Source organism: Puma concolor, chromosome B2 (assembly GCF_028749965.1).
Source record: "Puma concolor isolate L17-30 chromosome B2, mPumCon1.1.hap2, whole genome shotgun sequence".
NCBI lineage: Eukaryota > Metazoa > Chordata > Mammalia > Carnivora > Felidae > Puma > Puma concolor.
The window spans coordinates 34278020-34304815 of record NC_141671.1 but is presented as its reverse complement, the minus strand read 5'-3'; the positions used below and the strand labels follow the sequence as shown (position 1 = coordinate 34304815).

The 26796-nt window shown below is 40.5% G+C and overlaps 1 protein-coding gene and 1 long non-coding RNA gene across 6 annotated transcripts in view; one reads left to right on the top strand and one right to left on the bottom strand.

The window, feature by feature from the left end:
- The window catches only part of LOC147580897 (uncharacterized), a 40070-nt gene extending 15721 nt beyond the window's left edge, over positions 1-24349 (bottom strand). Inside the window, exon 1 of the long non-coding RNA XR_015251179.1 lies at positions 24122-24349. This is a non-coding gene — a long non-coding RNA (uncharacterized LOC147580897). The remainder of the gene's footprint in view (positions 1-24121) is intronic.
- Positions 24350-24482: 133 nt separating this feature from the next.
- The window catches only part of ILRUN (inflammation and lipid regulator with UBA-like and NBR1-like domains), a 97604-nt gene continuing 95290 nt past the window's right edge, over positions 24483-26796 (top strand). For 2 of the 5 annotated variants that reach the window (XM_086706641.1, XM_086706638.1), the window contains exon 1: positions 24483-24837. In XM_086706641.1, coding sequence (XP_086562767.1) covers positions 24680-24837 — 158 coding nt within the window. In that variant the 5' untranslated portion in view covers positions 24483-24679. The remainder of the gene's footprint in view (positions 24838-26796) is intronic. The other 3 variants (XM_086706640.1, XM_086706637.1, XM_086706639.1) reach the window with 2 other exon arrangements.

Here is a 26796-nt window from a genome sequence, read left to right as displayed (position 1 = left end):
AATCTTAAGCAGGCTCCACGCTCAGAATGGAGCCCGACGCGGGGCTTGATCCCAAGACCCCAGGATGATGACCTGAGCCAAAGTTAGTTAGATGCTTAGCAGACTGAGCCATTCAGGCACTTCTCTCGCTTTTTTTCTCTTTCTTTTTTTTTTTTAACTTTATTTATTTATTTATTTATTTATTTGTTTATTTATTTGTTTATTTATTTAGAGAGAACCAATGGGGACAGAGGCAGAGGATCCAAAGTGGGCTCTGTGTTGACAGCAGAGATGCAGGGCTCGAATTCATGAACCATGAGATCATGACCTGAGCTGAAGTCTAACACTTAACTGACTGAGCCACCCAGGCACCCCGCCTCTCACTTTTTAAAAACTAGACAATTATTCTTTTCAAAAGTAAATTGTAAACCTATTAGAGCAGATAGATTTTCACAAAGAAGAAAAGTAATCACCTATATTAATACCATCCAGCGAAATCTCTGCTAACATTTCAGTATATGTTCTAGTATTTATAAATGTTTATGCATATGGTTTTTGTTTTTTAAAAAAGTAGGATTGTGTTGTAGTTACTTTTTAGCTAACCTTTTAAAACATATTTTATATAAATATCAATAAATATTCATACTCATCACTTATTGATTGTATAATAATTCATCATATGGAGATGCTAGGAGTATCATTTTTAAGTAGTTAAGTTCACATAGTAATATGTGAACAAGCAATATCAGTAACACTAAACAGAACTGTCTTAAGGACTGAGAATCCTTTGGAGAAATCTATGAAGGCAATGATATCCAGTGTCAGAAATTTAGACTCAGTTCTGCTACTAGCTCCATGGCCATGGGAAAGTCACTTAACATCTCTCTACCCTGGAATTCTCCATGACATTCTCAAAGTCAGAATGTATTCTGTAAGGTTTTCTCAAACTCTGAATGTCTGAGGATTTACGCATCACAGAGACGGTTGCTATGTGTCTTCCCCTCCTCTAGTATTTTGACTGACTCACTTGTCCAAATGATCTGTTAGGTCAGAGTAAACAAAAACCTTTGGGAACCGTGTGGCAAGGTAATCATGTCCTTGGAGCAGAATGAATGTAGGGGATATCCATCACAGCTTTGCCTAAAATCAGCTGCGGGTGTGTGACCCCAAGGGACTTCCCTGGAGAGAGGAGCTAAGAAATGAAACTTTGCTTTTTATCAGAAAAAAGGTGGTTTAGAGAGTTAAGGACTTTCAGGGGGGAAATCACTGTTATGTTTGACTCTCAAAAATTGGGGAGAAAGAACCCTAATTTAAAAAAGACACCATAAAAGGTAAAAGCATAAAGACCTTATACTAAGACAGTTGAGCAGAGGAAATGCTATCGGGTGGATTACACTTGGAAATATCTCCTTGAATTGCTGGAATGACAGTTACGAATCTGATTTGGAGAGGGAAGGTCAGAAAACGGAATTTTGGTTAGTGTTTATTTGTTCACCACACCACTGTGGACCGCTCATCTCTCTGAGCCTGTGTCCTCATCTGTGAAATGAGGAAATGATAATATCTCGTAAGTTTGTCATGATGATTAGGGGACATAAGTGGTTTGACGCAAGTAAAGCCCTTTAGCCACTCTTAGTACATGGCAAGTATAATTTCTTTTGTTCTGCAATTTTTAAAAATTGAGGTAAAATTCACAATCCATAAAAGTCACCATTTTAAAGTGTATAATTCAGGGGTATTCACTTTCGAATGCTCCCTCTCTGTAAAGAGAGATTTCCTACTATTCTTACTTTCTGATCTTGTACTCTAATAAACTTTTGCCTGCTGCTCAAAAAAAAAAAAACTAAAGTGTACAATTCAGTGGTTTTTCATATATTCACAAGGTTGTGCAACCACTACCAGTATCTAATTCCAGAACTTTCCCATCACCTCAAAAAGAAACCCTGTCCCATTAGCAGTCACTCGCCATTACCCCTTCCCCACAACCTCTGGTAACCAGTAATCTCTGATGATTTACCTATTCTGGACATTTCATATAAATGGAATCTACAGTATGTGCTCTTTTGTGATTGGCTTTCAAAACATTCAATATTATTGCTATTGTTTTGTTTTCCCATTTCCTGTGACTTAAATAACATGAGAAGCAAATGGCATAATGGATATGGAACCTCTTTGTAAAGAAGAAATTGCTCTGGAAATCTAAGGATTGACTTATCCATTTAGGTATTCACTCTTGTGTGGGAATGGAGAGATGGCCACAGGGACTTCCTAGAGGGAAAATAAAATCATAAAGTTCAGAGATATGACAGAACTAAAAATATCTTCTGTTATCCAAAAATAAATTACCCACTTGAAAAATGCTCAGCTAACTTTCCTCCTAAAGCTTTTTGCTTGCTCAGTTAAGTTCTCTTTGCTGTGAGGCTGGCCACCACCAGTCCAACTCATCAGCCTCCCCAAGCCTTTGAGCCATGCTATGCCTGGATGTGGAACATGGAGGCAGGGCTGTGGAGGATCTTAGGAGGAGGCTGTTGGCCATTTCCCACAGGCCAGCTGTCCATAATGGTCTCTGAACCACCCCACAGTGTTGGCGGAGGCCACCAAAAGATCTGGAAGCAGATATTACATTTGATTTCTAATCTCTTCTTAATTGTGCTCTTGTGTAATCTAGCAGAAGCTTGGAGCCCACTTTTATTTTATTTGTGTGGATTATGACTCATTTGGGAACTTGCCCATTCAAATGGTCTTGCCCAAATGCAGATAGTAATTTAGTGACATTCAAAACTCTCAGGATCATTAGCTCAGACTCCAAATAAAAAATTTCTTCACTCATAGAATTAATTATTCTGCTTTGCATTGTCTCCCAGAGGATTTCTTGAAGACTTGAGGCCTCCAAAGAGGCTTCTCAGAGTTTATTGTCGGACTTATCCTCCTCATCCCAAGTCACAGGTGACTTGGCCTTTACCGTAGCATCACCACAGTCTGCTAATGTTGGATGGTCTGTAGGTCTAGGTAGGGCTCGTTGGCTTTTGTCACGTGGTATGGTGGGAAATTGAAGCATTTCCTACCAACAGCAGAAGAAGGTGAGGAAAGACTGTCGAAATGTCTCTTTAGTGACCTGTGTGATGCCACAGGGTTTCACCTCCCTGTTTGTCCTGCCTCCCTCTTATCTGATAAAAAAAATTTTTTTTTTTGAGGGGCTCCTGGCTGGCTCAGTTGGTACAGCTTGTGACTCTTGGTCTCAGGTTTGTGAGTTCAAGCCCCATTTTGGGGATAGAGTTTATTTTTAAAAAACTAAAATTTAAAAAATTTAAAAATTAAAAAAAAATTGAAGTGTTTCAAGAGGCAGTAGGGTGTGGTTGTTAAGAGATCAGACTCTGAGGCCAGTTTGCCTTCAAATACCAGGATCACCACTTACCAATACTATGACATTGGGCAAGTTTTCTCATCTGTAAAATGGAGGTCATCAGAGTAACTACCTTATAGGGTTGTTGAAATGATTAATTAATACAAGCAAAGAACCCAACAGCACCTATAACATAATAAGACTGTGTGTTTTCTGCTTATAAACATATACATCTATACATATAAAGAATAATATAATAAATATCCAAATCCTTACATGCAAATTCTAACATTATGATATATTTACTTTAGATACTTCTTTTGAAAAAAATTTTTTAAGATTTTATATTTAAGTAATCTCTACACCCAACATGGGACTGAAACCTACAACCCCAAGATCAAAAGTCTCACACTCTAACAACTGAGTCAGGCAGGTGCCCCTGGATACGTTTAAAGATATAAAATATTACATAAAGAGGGACGCCTGGGTGGCTCATTTAGTTAAGTGTCTGACTTTGGCTCAGGTGATGGGCTCACAGTTCATGAGTTTGAGCCCCACATCGGGCTCTCTGCTATCAGTTCAGAGGCCGCTTTGGATCCTCTGCCCCCCATCTCTCTGTCCCTCCCTCCATCTCAAAATAAATAAATAAACTTAAAAAATTACGGAAATAATTACACACATGCACATGTATACCTCCCCTATTACATTTCCTTCTTTTTCTTTCTTGAGATAACCATCCTCCTGAAATTATTATTTATTATTTACATATTTTTTAAGTTTATTCATTTATTCAGTCATTCATTTTTAAGTAATCTCTACACCCATTGTGGTGCTCAAATTCACCACCCCAAGATCAAGAGTCACATTCCCTTTCAACTGAGTCAGTTAGGTGCCCCCACTTATTATTTTTAAAAGCTGATATATATAATTCCATAAAAATTGTATTCTAGTTTTACCTGTTTTTAAACCTTATAAAAATTGCACCAGGGGTGCCTGGATGGGTCAGTCAGTTAGGCACCCAACTTTGGTTCAGGTCATGGTTTCCAGGTTCATGAATTAGAACCCCACATAGGGCTCTGTGCTGACAGCTCAGAGCCTGGAGCCCGCTTTGGATTCTGTGTCCCCACTCCCCTCTGTCTCTCACTCATTCATGCTCTTTCTCTCAAAAATAAATAAACATGAAAAAATTTTTTAATTGCATTATATTGTACAAATCCTTCCACCACTATTTTTCTCCTTCAACTTCATGGTTTTGAGATTTACCCATGTTGCACGTGTAGCTACTTCAGTCATTTTAATTGCTGTAGGTGTTTTGTTTCATGATTATATCACAATTGATTTATCCATTTCCCTGTTGACAGACATTTAGATTGCTTCCAATATTTTGCTCTTATAAGCATTGTTGCAATGAACATTCTTGTGTCTGTCTCCTTGTCACACATTTTCTAGGGCATCAACCTAGACGTGGACTTGCTGGGATGTAAGGAAAACTGCCTCTTCAGCTTTCCTAGGCATTACCAAATAATGGCTGTGCTGAGTGGTTGTCCTGATTTTCACTTTCCGGGTAGAGAACAAGCAGTTGTCTGACTCCACACCCTCAGCAATACTAATTAAGCTTGCCAGTTTCTTCATCTATCAAAGGGAAATCAATATCCATGGTTATGCTTCTTAAAGGTCTGTAAATGAAGGGAATATCTTGTAGGATGTCATTGCCAATTCACTATGTGTTGGGCATCATAGTAAGTGCTTTATATACACTCTCCTACTTGGGTCTTTTACTGACTCTAGGAGGTAGAATAGAAGATTTAGAAGGAGTAATTCATTCTTCCAACATCACATGGCTCATAGCTGACAGGGCTGGAATTTGAACTCAAGTGTGTCAGGCTTCAGTTATAATTACCCCAATGCTGAGCTCATGCACAGTCTTTAGGAATGGCATTAAATCAACTCTTGGTGGTGGTGTTGAATTTCTGGTAGAATGCCTTCCAAGAATGAACAATCTGGAGAGATAATATGGTTGGCTACTGTTTGGGGGTTTATTTTTTCCAATTTTAAGTGGTATGTATTATGAATCATACAAGACTTTAATATAAATCATAGAAGGTTTTCGTGTGTATTGAAGGGGGAAATGTCACCCATAAACCCATGACCACACTTGACATAATATTGTCATTGTTCACTCTCTAGTTGATTTTTAGTGAGTGCTTTTTTTTTTTTAAGGAGGGTTTGTAGCCACTTTGGAGCTTGAAGTGACGACAACACCATGGATGAGAAGTTACCCATAATGAGCCATTTCTAAATGCCAGACATTTATGCTATTTATGCTAAAGTTTTGCACATATGTTAATTCCTGTCTTTTTTTTTAAATTGAAATGCAATTCAAGTACCAGCAAATCCACCCTTTTAAAGTGTACAATTCTATCTTTTTAGATGAGGAACTAAGAACTGAAATATTCTTTTCTGTACATGAAAGTTACAGAGGTTCAATGTCAGTTTAAAGCCTGATGCTTTTGTTAATATGGGAGAAGGGCAAGTGGGTGGCGGATATAGCTAAAACAAGATTGGCCCTAAGTTGATAATATTGAAACCAGGTGATGTATATATGGCAGTTTATTATATTATTGTGTCCAGTTTTTTTAATATTTAAATTTTATTTATGTATTTATTTATACTTTAAAGTTGTTTTTTTTTTTAATTTATTTTGAGAGAGAGAGAGAGAACAAGTTGGGGAGGGGCAGAAAGAGAGGGAGACAGAATCCCAAGCAGGCTCATCATGACCTGAACCAAAGTCAAGAGTCGCAAGCTTAACTGACTGAGCCACCAGGCACCCTTATTTATTTTTAATTTTTTAAGTTTATTTAAATCCAAGTTAGTTAACATAGTGTAATAATGATTTCGGGAGTAGAATCCAATGATTCGTCACTTATATTTAACACCCAGTGCTCATCCCAACAAGTGTACTCCTTAATGCCCATCACCCATTTATTCCATCCCCTCACCCAACACCCCTCAGGCAACCCTCAGTTTCTTCTCTGTATTTAAGACTCTCTTAAGGTTTGCTTCCTTCTTTCTTTTTATCTTATTTTTCCTTCCTTTCCAGTATGTTCATCTGTTTTGTTTCTTAAATTCCACATAGGAGTGAAATCATATGATATTTATCTTTCTCTGACTTATTTCACTTAACATGATACACTCTAGTTCCATCCACATTGTTGCAAATGGCAATATTTCATTCTTTTTGATTGCTAAGTAATATTCCATTGTATATATATATACCACATCTTCTTTAACTATTTGTCAGTCAATGGACATTTGGGCTCTTTCCATAATTTGGCTATTGTTGATAGTGCTGCTAGAAACATTGGGGTGCATGTGCCCCTTCAAATCAGCATTTTTGTATCCTTTGGATAAATACCTAGTAGTGAAATTTCTGGGTCATAGGGTAGATTGGTTTTTAATTTTTTGAGAAGGGTTCATACTGTTTTCTAGAGTGGCTTGTACCATTTTCCATTCCCACCAGCAGTGCAAGAGGGTTCCCCTTTCCTTGCATCCTCACCAACACGTTGTTTCTTGTGTTGTTAATTTTAGCCATTCTGACAGGTGTGAGGTGGTATCTCATTGTGGTTTTGATTTGTATTTCACTAATGATGAGTGATGATGAGTATCTTTTCATGTGTCTATTAGCCATCTGGATGTCTTTTTTGGAAAAGTGTCTGTTCGTGTCTTTTGCCCATTTCTTCACTGGATTATTTGTTTTTTGGGAGTTGAGTTTGACAAGTTCTTTATAGATTTTGGATACTGACCCTTTATCCATTTGTAAATATCTTCTCCCATTCCATTGGTTGCCTTTTAGTTTTGTTGATTGTTTCCTTTGTTGTGCAGAAGATTTTTATCTTGATGAGGTTCCAATAGTTCACTTTTGCTGGTTTCCCTTGCCTCCAGCGACATGTCTAGTAAGAAGTTGCTGCAGCTGAGGTCAAAGAGGTTGTTGCCTGTTTTCTTCCCTAGGATTTTGATGGTTTCCTGTCTTACATTTAGGTCTTTCACGTATTTCGAGTTTATTTTTATGTATGGTGTAAGAAAGTGGTCCAGGTTCAGTCTTCTGCATGTTGCTGTCCAGTTCTCCTGGGTCTACTTTTTTATATGTTTAAATTTTTCCATAATAAGAAGTAAAAAATGTTTTTTAAAAAAGTCTAGCATTATGCTTAATGAGAGATCTTTGTGTATTATATTTAGGTATTGAATGAATTTGGGTCTCTGATGTGAAAATCAACACAATACACTAACTTTATAAAACATAGTTTACAAACATTTCTGTTTTATCTCATAACTACTCTCTGAGGTGGACAGTGTACGTGTTCCCATCTCCATTTCAGAGAAAAGAAAAGTGAGGTTCAAAGAGGTAGATCTGGGACTTTAACACAATCTTCTCACATGGAATTCAGTGGTCTACTACCTTTTATTTGAAATGAATATAGCCTGCAGGGCACCTGGGGAGCTCCATCACCTAAGCATTGGACTCCTGATTTCAACTCAGGTCTTGATCTTATGGTCATGAGATAGGGCCTGGGGTGTGAGATTGGGCCCTGTGCCAGGCTCTGTGCTGGGCATGGAGCCTGCTTAAAATTCTCTTCCTAGGGGTACCTTGGTGGCTCAGTTGGTTAAGCGTGTGACTCTTGGTTTTGGCTCAGGTCATGATCTTGAGGTTCATGAGATCAAGCCCCAAGTCTGGCTCTCCAATGAGCGCATAGAGCCTGCTTGAGATTCTCTCTCTCTCTGTCTCTCTCTCTCGCTCTCAAAATAAATAAAGTAAAAAAAAAAAAAAGATTCTCTCTTCTTCTGTCCCTCCCCCCACACACATACACTCTCTCACACAGTTTCTCCCCCACTCCCTCTCCCCAAAATGAAATGAATACAGCTTTATTACTTTTTGCGCATTAAGAATAATGTATCTTATTTTGGGGCACCCAGGCAGCTCGGTTGAGCATCCAATTCTTGATTTTGGCTCTGGTTGTGATCCCAGGGTTGTGGGATCAAGCCCCCCATCAGGCTCCATGCTGAGTGTGAAACCTGCTGAAGATTCTCCCTCCCTCTCTCTCTCTCTCCCTCTGCCTCTCTCCCCAGCTCCTGGTCTCTCTATAAAATAAGGTAAAATAAAACTTATTTGAAAACAATTTAGAAAAGTTACAAAGAAGAAAAATGTAATTACTCTTAACATTTTGTTTCTTATCTGCCAATTTTTAAATTTTGTATAAAAATGAAATGTGATAAAATTTTCATAATCTTCTTTTTCTCTTGAACAATAAGGTATTGTAAACATGTTTCCATGTCAATAAATATTAATCTGGATTTATTATATGATGCTACCATAACTTTTTAAACTAATCTTTTGTTGGACATTTAGTTGGTTTCTAATATTTCACTATTATGAACAATGGCAAAATAAACATTCTTGTACATGTTTCTCAGCTCACTTATTAAATTATTTTCATAAGATACCTGACTAGGAGCGGAAAATCTGGGTCAAGGCATTTGTAAGGATTTTGGTACATATTGCAACCAATCTCACAAAGGTTGCAGTGGATTTACATTCTCAACCATCCAGTGTTTTGGGGGGGGTTTATTTCTTCACTGATTCATAGTTGCTTTTCTTGCAACAGATGTAATTCAAATGTACCAGTGAGAGTACAATTCAATTTTTGAAGGTATAATCAGGTTGAATTACTGAGCAAACTATCAATGAACAATTAACTGTTTAAAGTAACAATGTTCAAGTTTTAGTGTACCTAAGAATCACCCGGTGATTCCTGGGCTCCATCCCAGTCACAATGACTCAGGATCTAGGTTCCTGGGACCCAGGAATGGACATTTTTAAGAGTCTCCCTCCCCTCCGAGTGACTCTGATACAAGTAGTGCAGGAAATTACACACAGAATCACTGGCTTAAGAATACACACAGGGGAGGGGCGCCTGGGTGGCTCAGTCAGTTGGGCATCCAACTTGGGCTCAGGTCATGATCTCATGGTTCATGTGTTCAAGCCCCACAGCAGGCTCACCGCTGTCAGCGTGTTGCCTGCTTCGGATCCACTGTTCCCCCCTCTCCCTGCCCCTCCTGTGCTCATGCTCTCTCTCTCTTTCTAAAAAAAAAAAAAAAAAAAGCAATAAAAAACAAATAATAATAATAAGCATTAAAAAAGAATACACACAGGGGAAGGTTGGGAGTTTGTTGGTTATGGACTTTATTACCTTTTGGTCATATGAGGTCTGGTAAGAAATGAAATCTTTACTTTCTCAATCTCTCTCTCTCACACACACACACACACACACGCGCACACACACACACAGACACACACACACGCACACACATACACACACATCATGCTGTTGCAGAGAAAGCAAACATTTTGCTTTGGCTGCCATGTTCAGTCACAAACATTTATTTATATAGAGATTATTATTCTTTAGGGATTTCAGTTTTGTTGCATTTTGCTCTTTTCCAAGCAAGCACCTCTGACATTCCTAACCAACTAATCACCTGAAATTTCATTTAATTTCCTCTTTTCTGTAGAAACTGAGATTGTCTTGAAAGTGGTCCCTGAGGTTCTGCAAGAAGTGGGCAGAAGATAGACTGAAGGAGGCCAGAAAATTCTATTGCCTCTGAAAATTCTAAGCCCTTGAGATGCTCTCATCCTGGAGTTATTACCACGGCCCTTTGAAACTCAAATTAGCTTTTGAGGCATTTAACTTTCCAGGAATTGCTCACTTTTGCTCAGCTTCAGGAAACAGCTTTTATTTTTCTCCTTGGAAGTTTATTTTTAACACAAGGTTTCTTTCTCATGGAACCCTTCAGCTCTTGCATGTGTGGTGGCGTGGCTGGCGCTTCACACATGTGGCCCTCCTGTAAGCTGAGGGGAGGGCTGTGGCCCTGAGGTCTCACCCCTACCCAGATGCCTGCGGCGGGCCGACTGTTGAGGACCCTACTGTCTAGGGCTACTGTCTGGCCGCCCAAAGAGGCAACACCTACAGGCACCTATGGCTGAGCAGGGGCTCATCACTTCAGGGTCAAGTCCATGAAGACAATTTATTCACCTGATAAGTAAAAATCCCAGGGGGCGCCTGAGTGCCTCAGCTGGTTAAGCGTCTGACTTCAGCTCAGGTCATGATCTCATGGTCTGTGGGTTCGAGCCCTGCATCGGGCTCTGTGCTGACAGCTCAGGGCCTGGAGCCTGTTTCGGATTCTGTGTCTCCCTATCGCTCTGACCCTCCCCCGTTCGTGCTCTGCCTCTTTCTGTCACAAAAATAAATAAACATTAAAGAAAATTAAAAAGAAAAAAGAAAATCTCTGCTAGTGTGAAAGTAACAAATAAGTGTCTTTCATTCTCTTCTTTTAAGTGGCAAATAGAGTCATTCATTCACTGACAGTCACTTATTACTTATGCCAAATGTTTATCGTTACCACATGCTGTACACTGGCATGGAAACAAAATCAGAGGGTCAATTTTAAAGGAAAAAACTTTATGAGGTGCCTGGGGGGGGGGGTTCAGTCCATTAAGCATCCGACTTGGGCTCAGGTCATGATCTCACAGTTCGTGAGCTCAAGCCCCGCGTCGGGCTCTGTGCTAACAGCTCAGAGCCTGGAGCCTGCTTCGAATTCTGTGTCTCCCTCTCTCTCTGCCCCTCCCCTGCTCACACTCTGTCTCTCTGTCTCGCTCTCTCTCAAAAATAAACATTAAAAAGAATATTTAAAAAAGGAAAAAAAGCTTTATTGAGGTATAATTTACATACAATAAAATTCACCCATTGAAAGTGTACCATTTGATGACTTTTGACACATGGATACACTCCTGTAAACATCACCACAAATAAAATATAGAACAATTCCATCAATCCAACCCAAAAAGTCCCTTCGTGCCACTTCCCAGTCAGTTCCTCACCATCCATGCAAGTTTCCCTGCAGCCCTAGGCCTCATTGGTCACCTTCTAATGCTATAGCTTACTTTTGCCTAATGGACTTCATAGAAGTGAGATAAGCAGTTTGTATTCCTTTGTGTCTGGCCTCTTTTGCTCAATACGATATTTTCAAGATTCATCCATGTTGTACGATCAACAGTTCTGCTTTTGATTGCTGAGTAGTATTCCATTGTATAGATATAACAGAATTTGTTTAGCTATTTTCCTGTTTATAAACATATTTAGGTTGTTTACATTATTTGAGTACTAGAAATCAAGCCGCTATCAATCTAGTTTCTACAAACAATTATATTAAAGAGTGGGGGTGGAGGATTGTTAAGACTTAAAGGGCTTTGAAAGGCGTATCCCCAAATGTAATGTGTGGAGCTCTTTGGATCCACACTGTATTGGAAAAAAATATCTTAGAGACAATTTCAGAAAACTGAATATGAAATAAGTATTAGATAATATTAAAAAATTCCTATTAATTCTATTAATTGTGATAATAGTATTGTGTTTTTTCATTCTTTCTTCACAATCCCTGTCCGTTAAAGACACAGTATCCAGAAGTATTTACAGGTGGAATCATATGGTGTCTGGGACTTGCTTTCAAATACTACAGCGTGCGTGTGCATGCACACGCGCGCGCACACACACACACACACACACACACACACATACTCACAGGAAAAAGGTGAAAATAGCATGGCAAAATGTTGATCATTGTTGAAGTTAGATCTTGGGTGAATGGGGGTTGAGTACACCATTCTCTCTAGTGTATGTTGAAAATTTTCCATAATAGAAAGGTTTTTTGTTTTTTAAGTTTATTTTGAGAGGGATCCAGAGAGCAAGACAGGGGCAGAGGAGAGAGAGGGATAGAGAGAATCCCAAACAGGCTCCATACTGTCAGTGCAGAGCCCAACGTGGGGCTTGAACTCACTAACCGTGAGATCATGACCTGAGCTGAAATCGAGTCAGACGCTTATAACGACTGAGCCACCCAGGGGCCCCAGACCTGGATTTTGAAAAAGGGGTCCTATAGCTCCTCAGAGCTTCAGTTCCCTAATCTTTAAGTGGGGGCTAACAATTTATTACAACGATAAAAAATTGGAAGTAGTCTCAGAGTCCATCAGTAGGAGACTGGTCAAGTAAAATGCATTCCTAAATATGAATACTCTATAGCCATTAAAAATGATGTATCTGTATATTTGTTGATGTGGAAAGCTGTCTTCAACATACTATGAATGAAAAAAGCAGGCTAGAGAGGCAACTGTGGTAAGAGATAATTGAGGCAAATTATACAAGTGGACAGTTATATGAAAGATATATTTACTAAAATATTAATAATGGTTATCTCTGGGTAGTGAGATTTAGGGTGTTTTTAAAATTTTTCTTTATAATTTTCTATATTGCTTAATTTTATTTGCAATAAGCATGTATGAGTCTCTGCAAAATAATGAAGCTACTAAAAAATAAACTAATACAACCTGTTTTTCTTGAGAATGACATGAGAGAATGGATGGATATGTTGAGAAATTATAAAGTGTTATTACGTAAATTGGAGATATTAGGATTAATGTTAGTATTTATTACCCCAATCTTTTCTGGCAGTATCCTAGAAATTTTCAAAAAAACACAGGAAGAGGAAGTAATGACAGCTCCATAGACACACAACCAGCCTGACCATGGTGAAAAGGTAAACTCCTTAAAAGTGAAAGAAATCTGGAGTGAAGTGGAGGGCACAGGTTTCTTTCAGAGCCTTGGGCTTAAGTCCTGGCTGTCTCAACATCCGTGTCTCCTTGGAGGCATTATTTAAACTCTCACTATTTCTTTATCTGCAAAAGGGGAATAATAATAATAATAATATTGATCTCATTTGGCTGTGAGAATTAAATGAGTCTAAGTACTAAAGTACTGGACATTTGGGGGCGCCTGGGTGGCTCAGTCAGTTGAGCATCCAACTTAGGCTCAGGTCATGATCTCGCAGTTTGTGAGTTCGAGCCCTGCGTCGAGCTCTGGGCTGACAGCTCAGAGCCTGGAGCCTGCTTCTGATTCTGTGTCTCCCTCTCTCTCTGCCTCTCCCCCGCTCATGCTCTGTCTCTCTCTGTCTCAAAAATAAAGATAAACATTAAAAAAAATTTAAAGTACTGGACATTTGGCATATTGTAGAGTTGCGTTAAATTTTTGTTCCCCTCTTCCCCTTTTTCTTTCTTACCACTAGTGTGGATGCAGATGGCAAGATGCTTTACATATTGTGAACCCACTGGAGAAAGAGTAATTATAGTAAAACCAAAGGGGTTGTGAAGTGTTTGTAGTTTTGTGGGGTTTTTTTGTTTTGTTTTTTTACATGAGGGAGAGATAAGGAGTTGGCATTTACTTAGATGATGTTTTGACTCTGGTAAGCTGAAGCGGTCAAGAAAAGAAGGAAGAAGGAAGGAGGAAGAAGAAAAAGAAGAAGAAGAAGAAGAAGAAGAAGAAGAAGAAGAAGAAGAAGGAGGAGGAGGAGGAGGAGGAGGAGGAGGAGGAAGAGGAGGAGGAGGGGGAGGAGGAGGAGGAGGGGGGAGAGGAGGAGGGGAGGAGGAGGAGGAGAGGGGGGGTGGAGAAGAAGAAGGTGGAGGACAAGGAGAAAAGAATGGACTACTTCTGGATGTATCTAGGTCGAGAGACGGGGGGACATGAGATCAAGACAATCAGGTTTTCTTTTGCATTGTCCCATTCACCACAGTAGGAAAAAAGACCCAGGACATTAGATGCTCTGTCCTGAAGAAAAGATAGTGTAATAGGTTGGTGCCTCCTGTTTTTTTGTTTGTTTGTTTGTTTTGTTTTGTTTTATTTATTTTTTTGTCTCTCGAGTAGGGAAATAGGGTAGAGGAGGTGGAAAAACCCCAAATGTGTGGGATCTGATTCTTTCCTATCATGCTCCAGGTGGATGTTCAGAGCAGAGGTACTGCTCACTGTAGTAGGCTGCTCTTGAACCTCACCCATTCACTTCCCAGAGAAAATTCCCCCTCAAGTACACCTTAGATTTTAATTTTATTCCCTTTACCTGGATTCACTTCTAGGTATATTTCTGTGATTAGAACAAACAGGAGGCAGTAAAAAGGAGCCTGGGTCTTGTAGCTGTTAAAGACTCCCAAATGCACACAAAAGAATGGAGTTGTATCCTTATCTTCCAACATATATGAAAAATAACTCAAAATGGATTAAAGACCTAAATGTAAAACCCAAACTATAAAAGTCCTAGAAGAAAACAAGGGGAAAAAACTTCATGACTTTGGACTTGGCAATGATTTTTTGGATTGACACCAAAAACACAGGCAACAAGAACAAAAATAGACAAATAAGACTACATCAAACTTAAAACTTTTGTGCATCGCAAAGAGATAAATATTGTATGATTCCACTTATATGAAGTATCTAAAATAGTCAAATTCATAGAAGGGTGCCTGGATGGCTCAGTCGGTTGAGTGTATGACTCTTGGTTTCCACTCAGGTCATGATCTCATGGTTTGTGGGTTCAAGCCCTGCATCAGGCTCTGTGCTAACAGCTCAGAACCTGGAGCCTACTTCAGATTCTGTCTTCCTCTCTCTTTGCTCCTCCCCTGCTTGTGCTCTCTCTTTCTCAAAAATAAACATAAAAATTTTTTTTAATGAAATAGTCAAAATCATAGAAACAGAAAGTAGAAATGTGGGTGCCAGGAGTTGGGGGGAGAGGGAAAGGGGAGTTGTTGTTTAATGGGTACAGAGTTTCAGTTTTATAAGATGAAAAACTTCTAGAGATTAGCTACACAACAATGTGAATATGCTTAACACTACCAAACTGTACACTTAAAAATAGTTAAGACAGTGGAGTGCCTAGGTGACTCAGTCAGTTGAGTGTCTGACTCTGGATTTTGGCTCAGGTCAATATCTCATGGTTTGTGAGATTGAGCCCTGTGTCAGTGCAGAGCCTGCTTGGGATTCTTTCTATCCCTCTCTGCCCCTCTCACGTGATCTCTCTCTCAAAATAAATAAACATTTAAAAATAGTTAAGATGGTGAATTTTGTTATGTATTTTTAAAATCACAATTAAGGGGCGCCGGGGTGGCTCAGTCGGTTAAGTGTCCGACTTCGGCTCAGGTTGTGATCTCGCGGTCCGTGGGTTTGAGCCCCACGTCGGGCTCTGTGCTGACAGCTCAGAGCCTGGAGCCTGTTTCAGATTCTGTGTCTCCCTCTTTCTCTGACCTCCCCTGTTCATGCTCTCTCTCTCTCTCTCTGTCTCAAAAATAAATAAACATTAAAAAAAACTTTTTTTAAAATCACAATTAAAAGAATAAACAGACATCTAAATGACTTTGTTGTAATGTGTCCCCTCACTAGCCTGTTCCTCAAATCTTATGGAAAATCATCAGGGCCTGGATAAGGTCTCCTAGAAGGCTTCTTTGGGCATCTCAGCTCACCCTTCACTCCTCCCTCCTCCCAAGTCCTACTCACCCTGTCTACTGCTCATTTGGCACTTGAACACATGTTGCTTTGTACTGTTAGCTACCTTTATATAGTTATTTGTAGAAACGCATGTCCTTGTATCTCCCCCATTGTTATGTTATACTTCAATATTTAACATTTACAAGCACTTATGCCCACCTCATTTGAGCTTCCAACCCTGGAGAATAAGCACAGAATGGAAGTTTGGCTTATGGGTGTGTTTATGCGAATACTAATTGTAGCTGTAGGTTAAATTCCAAAAAGTTTTTCTTTTGTTTGACATATTCTTTTGCTTCACTTCAGTGATCTTTTTGCAGCGTTCCCTATATTGAAATGAATAAACTGAGGTCTACAGAGAAGCTTAGTCATTTGTCCATGGTCACATAGCACAAGGATGAAGGCTCTCTTTCTGGGCCACTGTCCCTAACTCAGCCTTGCTGATAGTAAGTCAGCAGACATTTGCTTGCTCAACCGGGTAGCTCATTGGACTGTTAGCTGCTGCCTAGATTTTGCAGCTTACAAAGTTTAAGACAGCTAACATAGGGAAAAGAATGTCAAGAACTGAAATGAATTCATGTTTGATAAGCCCCCAGGTCACCCAATTTTTGTTTCTTCAAAATGAAGTGTCTCTGAATGTTTTATGACATGATTATTTTATTAAAAATCCTAAAATACTGATAAAAATGTAACAACATCCATTATTCCCCACACTCAGAGAATGTCATCATCAACACCTTGAAGTGTATCCTTCTAGACATCTCCTGCACTTATTCATGCATCTGTTAGAAATTAGAGCATAGGTAATACTGTTTTCTCATAGCTTTTTACCATTTAAGAATATACTGTAGGGGCACCTGGGTGGCTCAGTCGGTTAAGCGTTGACTCTTGATTTTGGTTCAGGTAGTGATCTTATGGTTGGTGGGTTCGAGCCCCTTGTTGGGCTCGCTCTGTGCTGACAGCTCTCTCCCTCCCTCTCTCTCTGCCCCTTCCCTGCTTGTGTTCTCTCTCTCTCTCTCAAAATAAAAAACTTAAAAAAAAAAAAGGGATATATTGTAAACATCTTTGTATGTTAGCAGAGATAATAGGTCCATCAATTAAAGAATCAAGTTGATCTATTTCTTTAAATATAAAAAAAGATAAGGGGCGCCTGGGTGGCTCAGTCGGTTAAGCGGCCGACTTCGGCTCAGGTCACGATCTCACAGTCCGTGAGTTCAAGCCCCGCATCGGGCTCTGTGCTGACCGCTCAGAGCCTGGAGCCTGTTTCGGATTCTGTGTCTCCCTCTCTCTCTGACCCTCCCCCGTTCATGCTCTGTCTCTCTCTGTCTCAAAAATAAATAAACAAAAAAAAAAAAGGATAAAAAGAATTAAAATGATCAATTCTCTATTAATATTTCCAATCTTTTGCTATATAGTTAGGTTTATACAATATGCTAATTTTACATCCTGTTTTTTTCACTTAACATAACATAGGCAAGTTTTATTCTAAAAATTCTTCAAATACACACTTGTTAAAACTTTGGAAAATACAGAAAACTGTAGAAAGAAAAACAGAAATCCCCTGCAATTTTTCTGTGTGATATAATGCTATAATATTTTGATATATTTCTTCCCAGTTGTTTACTCTGCTTATTTTATTATTTAGTGTGCTTATTTTAATGAGTTATAGCTATAGTCTAAAAATTATACTGTATTTACGATTTTGATGCAGCTTTTAAAAATCGACACTAACATCAGGATTTTTTTATATCATTAAGCATTCCTCAAAAATGTGTTTTCAAAGGAGGTATATAAAATTCTACCTTACCAAGATAACTTTAAAATGTTATTCAAAAATTTTATCTTTTTATTTATTAATAATTTTTTTGATGTTTATTTATTTTTGAGAGAGAGAGAGAGAGAGAGAGCAGGAGAGGGTCATAGAGAGAGAGAGAGGGAGACACAGAATCTGAAGCAGGCTCCAGGCTCTGAGCTATCAGCACAGAGCCTGATACGGGGCTCGAACTCACGAACAGTGAGATCAGACCTGAGCCGAAGTCGGACACTCAACCGACTGAGCCACCCAGGAGCCCCCAAAATTTTATCTTTTTAAAATGATTACATGCTCAGTGTAAAAACTCAACTAATACAGAAATTTAACATTAAAAGTGAATGTTTCCCATAAATTGGGTTGCTAGATTTAGCAAATAAAAATACAGGATACCCAGTTAATATTTGTGACCACTTACATTAAAAAAATTGTTACTGGGGTGCCTGGGTGGCTCAGTCGGTTAACAGTCTGACTCTTCGTTTTGGCTCAGGTCATAGTCTTGTGGTTGGTGGGTTTGAGCCCCACGGCAGGTTGTCAGTGTAGAGTCTGCTTGGGATTCTCTCACTCCCTCTCTGGCTGCCCCTCCCCTGCTTCCTCTCTCTCTCTCTCTCTCTCAAAATAAATAAATAAACATTTTTTAAAAATGTTGTTTACCTGAAATCAAGTCTAACTGGTTATCTGGTTTTTATGTGGCAACCCTACCATAACCCCACCTTCCTTAACCATTGGTATACATTCCCCCAGATATTTTGCTATGCATATATTCCAAGCACATACATAAACATATAAACTTACTATACTTTTTATATAGATACAAAAGAGATCATGGTATATATACTGTTTAATAATTCGTTTTTTAAAAAAAAAACTCAGTCTTCTGTATCTTGTCATGTTAATTCATATAGGCCTATTTCATTGTTTAAACGGTGGTGTAATATTCTATAGCATAAATATAGTCAAAGCCTTATGGTTGGTCATTCAGATTGTTCCCAATTTTTCAGCATTACCAAAAATTCTGTAGTGATCATCCTACATATATCTTTGGCCATCCTTTTTAGTTATCTGTATGATATCTAAGATGCAAGGTGCACATTTAAAATTTAATAGCCATTACCAAAACACCCTCCTGAAAGGTTTTTACGAATCTGTAATCCTATCAACATTGTATGAAATTGTGTTTTTCTTCACATCTTGTAGAATACTGGTTATGATCAATCTTTGCCAAATTGACAGATAAAAATGATATTGCACTTTTGTTTTAATTTGCATTTCTTGATTATTCATGGTATTCAAAATATTCTCATACATTTACAGGCCATTTATATAATTTTTCTTGTCAATTGCCCATTCATGTCCTTTACCAATTTTTCCTTTAGATTGTTTTTTCCTTGGTTATCCTAATAGCTGTTTGTTTATTTACTTATTTATTATTTATTTTTAAATTTTTTTTAAGAGAGAGAGAGAGCATGAGCAGGGGAGAGAGGCAGAGGGAGAGAGAGCGAATCTTAAATAGGCTTCATGCTCAGCACAGGGCCCAGCACGGGGTTCGATTCCATGACCCTGGGATCATGACCTGTGCTGAAATCAAGAGTTGGACGCTCAACTGATTGCACCACCCAGGCGACCCAAGAGCTGTTTATTAAATGATGATATTAGTACTCTGTCCTGTGTATTATAAATATTGTCCTTGAATTATCCTTTTGTCTTTTGATTATGCTCATGGTATTTTTTATTTTTATTTTTTAACTTTTGAAGCAAAGACGTTTTAAATAAAAAAACATTTTTTTTAATGTTAACTTATTTTTGAGAGAGAGACACACACAGTGCAAGTGGGGGAGGCACAGAAAGAAAAGACACAGAATCCAAAGCAGGCTCCAGGCTCTGAGCTGTCAGCACAGAGCCCAACGCGGGGCTGGAACCCATGAGATGTGAGATCATGACCTGAGCCGAAGTCAGCCGCTTAACCAACTGAGCCACCTAGGTGCCCCTTAGATTTTTTATACAGGCAAAACTATAGATCTTTTCTTTGATATTATGATTGGAGATTTCTTCTTCTAAGATTATTGAAATATTCATTCAGGTTTCTTTCTAATTCTTTACTTTTTTGGTCATAGGTTCATGTAAAAGTATATTGGTGAAAAGAATGAATCCACTCCTGCCCATATATATTTTTTCAACAATTCCCCTATTGGTGGACATTTGGGTTATTCCACCTTTTTACTATCATATGTATTATAATACTTCTAACAAAAAGCTTTTTTATAAACCTAAGATTTGGGGGCTATTATATACGAACATTATTAAGGTTACTCACATCAATTCATCTGAATTCACATCCACTCACTTTTAGGAAAAATTACATCAATTTATATTCCCAGAAGCAGTGGTGTTTGAGAGCACCTGTTTCTCCATATTCTTGCCAACTAAAGCTATTATAAATGTTTTTGAAGCTTTGACAATCTGATTAGGCAAAATGTTGTTGTTTTTGAGAGACAGCACACAAGCATGCAGAGTTGGGGAGGGGCAGAGGGAGAGAGGGAGAGAGAGAATCTTAAGCAGGTTCCAAGCCCAGTGCAGAGCCAGAGGTGGGCTCATGATCGCGAGATCATGACCGTGGGATCCTGAGCTGAAATCAAGAGACAGATGCGTAACTGACTGAGCCACCCAAGCGCCCCTACCTTATTGCTGTTTTAATCCATTTCTTTAATATGGGTAGCATAATACATCTTTTAATATGTCTATCTGCCATTTGTATTTCTTCTTTTGTGAATTGCCTTTTTGTGCCATTTTTTTTCAATTGGAATTTTCATTATTTGTTTTAAATTTATTTATTTTTTTTAGTAATCTCTACACCCAGTGTGGGGCTTGAACTCATGACCCTGAGATCAAGAGTCACACGCTCTCCCAACTGAGCCAGCTAGGCGCCCCCAAGTTTTCACTGTTTTTAAGAGTAGGACGTCCATCCCTATCTAGAAATCAAACATTGTATTCACATGATTTTCTTAATTTTTTAAAATAACTTGATTATTTTTTTACTTCATCTAAGAGATAATGTATTTTGAATGGAATCTGGAGACTCTAACGGAATCTAAGGGAAGCTGAATAACCAGGACTCAAAGTGATAGGAACTTCTCTCTCCTAAGCCTTCAGGTCTCTCATCTTTGTTTCTCTCTGCCTTGTGGCTCTCTTTCTGCAGATGGGCATTATTTTGTTTTCATGGGTGCCCCACAAAGATAGTCTCTTTTCTGTATTTCTATCACTGACTTTCAAGTAAACAGCCCAGGCCTGTTCCACAAACTCATTGAGTTCAGTTCCAAATTCCTGAGAGAGAGAGAGAGAGAGAGAGAGAGAGAGAGAGAGAGAGAGAGAGAATGAATGAATCTGATTGGCTGATCCTAGGTTGAGCATATCCCTTTTGTCCAATCAAATGGAGGCTAAAGGAAAGGGCAATGTAGGATACATATGGCTGCTGGAGGCCACATAGAGGGTCATTAATAGTTGGCAGAAAAGAGATCATCACAGTTTGGATATATACCCAAAAGGTTTCTACTACAAGTTGCTATTATCATATAATGTAGCATAACACCTATTTGGACTCTGTCTGTTCCTTGAATCGGTTATGCTGTGGCATAATCTTAGTACTAGCCGGACTTGGCAATTCTGAATCTTAGGGACTTAGAGGTTTGGAACCAATCTAGGCTGCCCTGGTGAGATGAATCACTTTTCTCCCAGACTTTTAACTTCTAAAGATTGAATGGCTTAACTCCTTTAAGAAATTTTAAACTGAACTAGTCTGGGGATCTGGGGTTAATTTAAATTTCTTATATGTGATCACCAGCCCAAGAAATTCAGAAAGAAACTGGCTGGTTGTATGATATCCCAGGCAGCGGCATCTCTGGGCAAAGTACCTGACATAGTTCTGAGACAATACCTAGAAGCCCTTTTGGAATACTGCCATCATCAGCTTTTTGTCCTTAGGGTGGTGTTCAGCAATTTGTTCTTTTGTCTCTCAACTAGTCCTTCTGCATGCCCTCTTTCCAACAAAATAAAACAAAGCTGCAGAGCCATTATAGCAGAACCATGCATGTTAATATCCCCCCAGATTCAAGTGGAGATTCACATTTCTGTGAGTATCCTGATGGGTAACACCTCATTTTCTCCATTTAATATCTCATCCCGCAAAAGAACAATTCAATGGAAGGTGGAGCGGCTGCTTCTTCCTTCGTACCTAATGTGCCAGCCACCTTGGTCAGTGTTTTTGCATAGTGGTTAGGGATGGGTCAGTCCTCTATTGTGTGTGACTGTCCCAAGAATTGCAGAAGATTATCATCCTCAGTCCTCAGGGAATTAATGGCCAGGGTACCACATCCAATCTCATGAGAACCCCAAATGTCCCCACAATGTTCAGAATTCACTTTAGGAGTAGTTATACTCTTTTGAGATAACTTCTGTCATAAACTGAAGTTCTGGGCCACTTGGGTCTCTTATTTGCAAGGATCTCTTTGCATTATGTGGGCTGTTTATGAGTGAGTCAAGACTTTAATACTACATGGTGTTGGCCAAGAGTTGTTAGTTTATCTTGGGTCAGCATTCTTTTTTTTTTTTTTTTTAACATTTATTCATTTTTGAGACAGAGAGAGACAGAGCATGAACAGGCGAGGAGCAGAGAGAGAGGGAGACACAGAATCTGAAACAGGCTCCAGGCTCTGAGCTGTCAGCACAGAGCCCGACGCGGGGCTCGAACTCACGGACCGTGAGATCATGACCTGAGCCGAAGTCGGACGCTTAACCAACCAAGCCACCCAGGCGCCCCTCTTGGGTTAGCATTCTAATGGAGTTGTCAGGTTTATAACAAAATAACATTTTCTTCTTTTGGGTCCTAGGTCAACACAACATTAATCCATGGATATTGCAAGTTAAGACACTTAGTTTTAGTTAATAGAGTAATACCAATTTCTGATTATTTTGTATGTAAGGCCAAACTGAACTCAAAGTATAAAAGGAATTGTAGTAGGATATAGTGGGTACAGTGCTAGATTGGGAGTTTGAACACCCCTTACTAGTTGTGTAATCTTGGGTAAATCAGTTCCCCACTCTTGGTTTCAGTTTCTTCATCTATAAAATGGGGGAGGTTGGGCTAGGCAGTCTTAGATTTCTTTCAGTTCTAATACTGGGATTTTTATAATCTGTGTTCCCATTCCACCATCCATAAGATTGGGACAATATGTGTTCACCCCTGAAATAGAATTTTCCTCAATATTAGTAACATATTCCAACATTGTGGTCACCCAAAAATTAGGCCTTGGCAATGATTTAAGTTCTGCTCAGGTCTTAGAGGCCTAAGAACAGTTTCTTATAAAAAAAAGTTCAGAACTATTATATGAGTTTGTAAGTATTGTAACTATCTGCTGTTAAAGTTATCTCCCATAATATATCACTGGAGAAGGGTGGTCCCTTAGTAGGAAAAGAGAAAGGGCATATATTTCATATTGTAATAGAGAACAAGGAAGGGAAATGAAGTAGAAGGGGAGTCAGGTAAAGAAATATCCTGGACTACTTGTATCATTGTCTATTTCCAGAGTCGTCTTATGTTTATGGCCACAATACTAGTTATCACTTCTTGAAGTGTTTTTTATGGAACAGGCACTGTGTTGAGTTTATATTTTTTATCTCATTTAATTCCTACAGCAGTCCTATCTGGGCAGGCACTATGATTACCAATAACTGGCAGAATGAGAATCCTAAATGTGTGTGACCCAGAACCCAGGCTTTTAAAGATATTTTATTTTACTAACAGAAAGAGGTAGAATCCTGTCCCTTTGTAAAACCTCCTAGCAACCCAGACACTACGGTTCACTTATTCTAGTGCTGTGTTGTTGAAATTGTTATGGAAAACATAACCCATTAGGAAACTGAAACCTGGGTTTTAGTTTGGCTGCTCTGTATTTTTGGACAAGACATATAAGCTTTCCGGATCTCACTTTCCTTTTTAGTAAAGCAGGGAGCTACTTGAAGGCAGAAGACCATTTCTTCCTCATCTTTTCCTCTTTGGATGTGGCGGTGTTGAGCAAATGGGAATGCAAGGGGGTAGACAAAATGGTCCCTACGCTGCCTTTCTCATTCTTTGATCTCGAAATGGGGCCTTCACCAGGCAGGTGTACCAAATTTACAGCAGTATTTTGCTTCCTATTTTAAAAACAGAACAAGGCATGCCAAATCCTCGTGACTTACTTAACCTTTGTTTTGAGAGGGCTGGTCTTGACAGAGTGGGTGGGAGGATATGTATGTTGCTGTCTGGACTTCTGATTGATGTTTGTATCGAGGCCTCCTTAACTTCCGAGACTTGACACTGCTGTTGCATAACAGAAACGGCACTAACAAATTGTAGTAACCATCGCCGAGGATGGCTGGTAACCAAGCGTTCACGGCACTTATCGACCTGGAAAAACAGCTCTTAAAACTTGTGCAAACAAGCCCTTCCAGGACAAGGGGCAAAGCCCTGGCCGAGAGGACTGCGTCCTGCCTGCACTTTGGTACTCGATCTTGCCATGGTCTCTTCTCCCGAACTTGTTTCCTCACCTGCAAAATGGTGGAGTTGCGGTACACCAAGATCCCGGAGCTTCTCCCCAAACCCCGGACTTTAACTCCTCCCCTTGAAAGTGGGGGCGGAGAGAGGAGAAGGTCAGGCCAGGAGTCACCCTCAGCCGCCGAGCGGTCCCTTTCCTCTTTGCCACTCCCCGCCCCCTCGCTCCACCTCGGTGAGGTCACGCGGGAGACGTCACGAGGTTGTGACGCCACTGAGGGGCGGGACTCCGGGAGAGGAAGGGGCGGGGCCCAGGCGGGCGGCGCTTGCGCAGTGGGCGCGGCGCGGGAGGAGGCGGAGGCGGCAGAGAAGCGAGAGGCGGCGGCGGCGCAGGCGGCGGCGCTGGGGGGGGTGGGAGGGGGGGGAGCGAGAGAGTGAGTGAGTGGCTGAGTGAGTTTATCCCTATGAGGCGGTGAGAGGCCCGGGGCCTACCTTAAAGGAGCGGGGTCGCGGCGCCAGCTAGCAGCGAGCCCCCTCCCGGTCCCCGGGCCCGGCGGCGCGGCGGCGGCGGCTCGGTTGTGAGGAGGCGGGGAAGCGGGTGTCCGGCCCCAGCCATGGAGGGCATGGACGTGGACCTGGACCCTGAGCTGATGCAGAAGTTCAGCTGCTTGGGCACCACCGACAAGGACGTGCTCATCTCTGAGTTCCAGCGACTGCTCGGCTTCCAGCTCAACCCGGCCGGCTGCGCCTTCTTCCTGGATATGACCAACTGGTGAGCCGGCCCCATCGCGCCAGCACTGGGGCCCGCGGGGAAGGGAAGGGACACCAGAGCCCAGCGGCAGGGCGGGCCGGGCGGGCGGGCGCTGAGGGGCACCCTCTTCCCGGGGCGTGGAGGGAGTGTGGGGGAGCCTCAGGGACATGGGAGAAATTTGGGGGCTGAGCAAGAGTAGAGAGGACGTACGAGGGGAGTGGGGGGCCACGGAGTGCAGGAGGGGCGGGAGGGAGACTGGGGAGGGCTTCCCGAGGTTCTGCGGAGAATTAGGGGCCGAAGAACATGGGAAGAGGAGAAAGACTTGAGTATCGAGACCATAGGGGTGGACCTGTGAGCAGGAGGGCTGTGGTGTTGGTGAAGAGTACACAGCACAGGAAATCTGAATTTGGGGAGTGGGGGGAAAGCCTGGGGTATGGAGTTAGGGTCGAGGAAGACAGGGATGAGAGGAAACTCCGGGAGAGAATTAAGTGTTCTGGAAGAACGTGGGGGCACTGGAGAGACTTGGGAGTTAGGAGATGAGAACAGATACTATGCGCGCGCGCGTGTGTGTTGTGTTTCTTCATTCGAAGACAGGGAAAAAGGAAACATACTTTGGGGAAGGACAAGTGAGTACGGTAAGAGAGCTGACTTTCCGAAGAGTTGTGCCAGGGAGGAGTGGGATCTGCTAGTAGATCTAACGGAGGACCGGGAGTGCTTGGGGGCAGGGTCTGGGAAAGCCTTAGGAAAAGTGAAGGAAAGGAGATTATCTTGGAGGAGGGAGCTTTCTGAGAGAACTGGAGCCCTGGATTCCAGAATGCCAGAATGGAGAGGGGCTTATCTGAAATAAGACTGGGTTGTTTGGGAAAATGGAGAACTTGGCTTAGGAAAACTAGGAACCAAGTTTTTTGGCTTGGAGTCTCCTTGTAGAATTGGGGCAGAAGACCATGGCGCTTAGACCAAAAGGAGTGTTTCTTGGCTTTGGATGTAGCCCTCGCTATTTTTGATAAGCAAGGCTCTCTCCTTGTTCCCTGAGGAGGGGTTGTTGAATTCACTCACTTAGGGTGAGTGGTAAAGTACAGACCATTCGACTTCTTCTGAAAAGATTTTAGGTGAAACAACTCATTTTTCTTTGGTCAGAAAGCCATGGGATGAGTGCCCTTTGCTCTCTGTGTTTGGGCATTCAGTACCCTGACATGTGGAATCTTGTTTCTCTTGGCATCACTTATACAACCAGCTTCCCCTTTATTCCATGTCCACTGAATGCCTCAGGCAATGCCAGAAAAAAGAGGCTGTAAGCTTAGTCTTTATCCCATTTCTCATCTAGTCCTGTCTGGAATGGTGCTCGTCTTCCTTGTAGCTATGGTCACACCAAAGATGATGTGTGAATTTTTTTTCTGTGTAGCATCACTATTTTATCTTTAAACTTGTTACAGCAAGAGTGGGATTGAATTGCTAGATGTTTAGAAAACTTTTTGAGGCATTGAATGCGAGAGATAGTCTTTATAATTAAAGAAGCATTTATGATCCCCACTTATATCTTTTTACGTCTGGGAAGAGAGGGACTACAGCCTGCAGTCGTTTTCTGAACACCAACTTATAGTGTTTAAATAGTCCTTGATAGGGGTTATTGAAAACACTGAGAACAGGTATTACCCTAGTGAAATTTAGAAGTAAAGCTATATCTTGACGAGGGTTGTTCTCTTGCCTGCCAGCTTCCCACCCCCAGCTCTTTTTCTTCCTTGTTTACACTAGTTCAGCATAGGAAACTTGGCATATTGTTGCTGCCAGTTTGGTAGGGGAGGATCATTATTTCTCCCCACCCCCTTGTGAGTCGTACCATTTAAACCCTGCCCTAATAAGTTTTTAGTTCTTTAGAGTCAGTATTTATTAGTATAATTATTGTGGCTACAAAACCAGTGTAATGAATTTTATGTGTTTGAGGTGTGTGTGTTTAACATCTAAGATTGTTTGTTTTTAGGT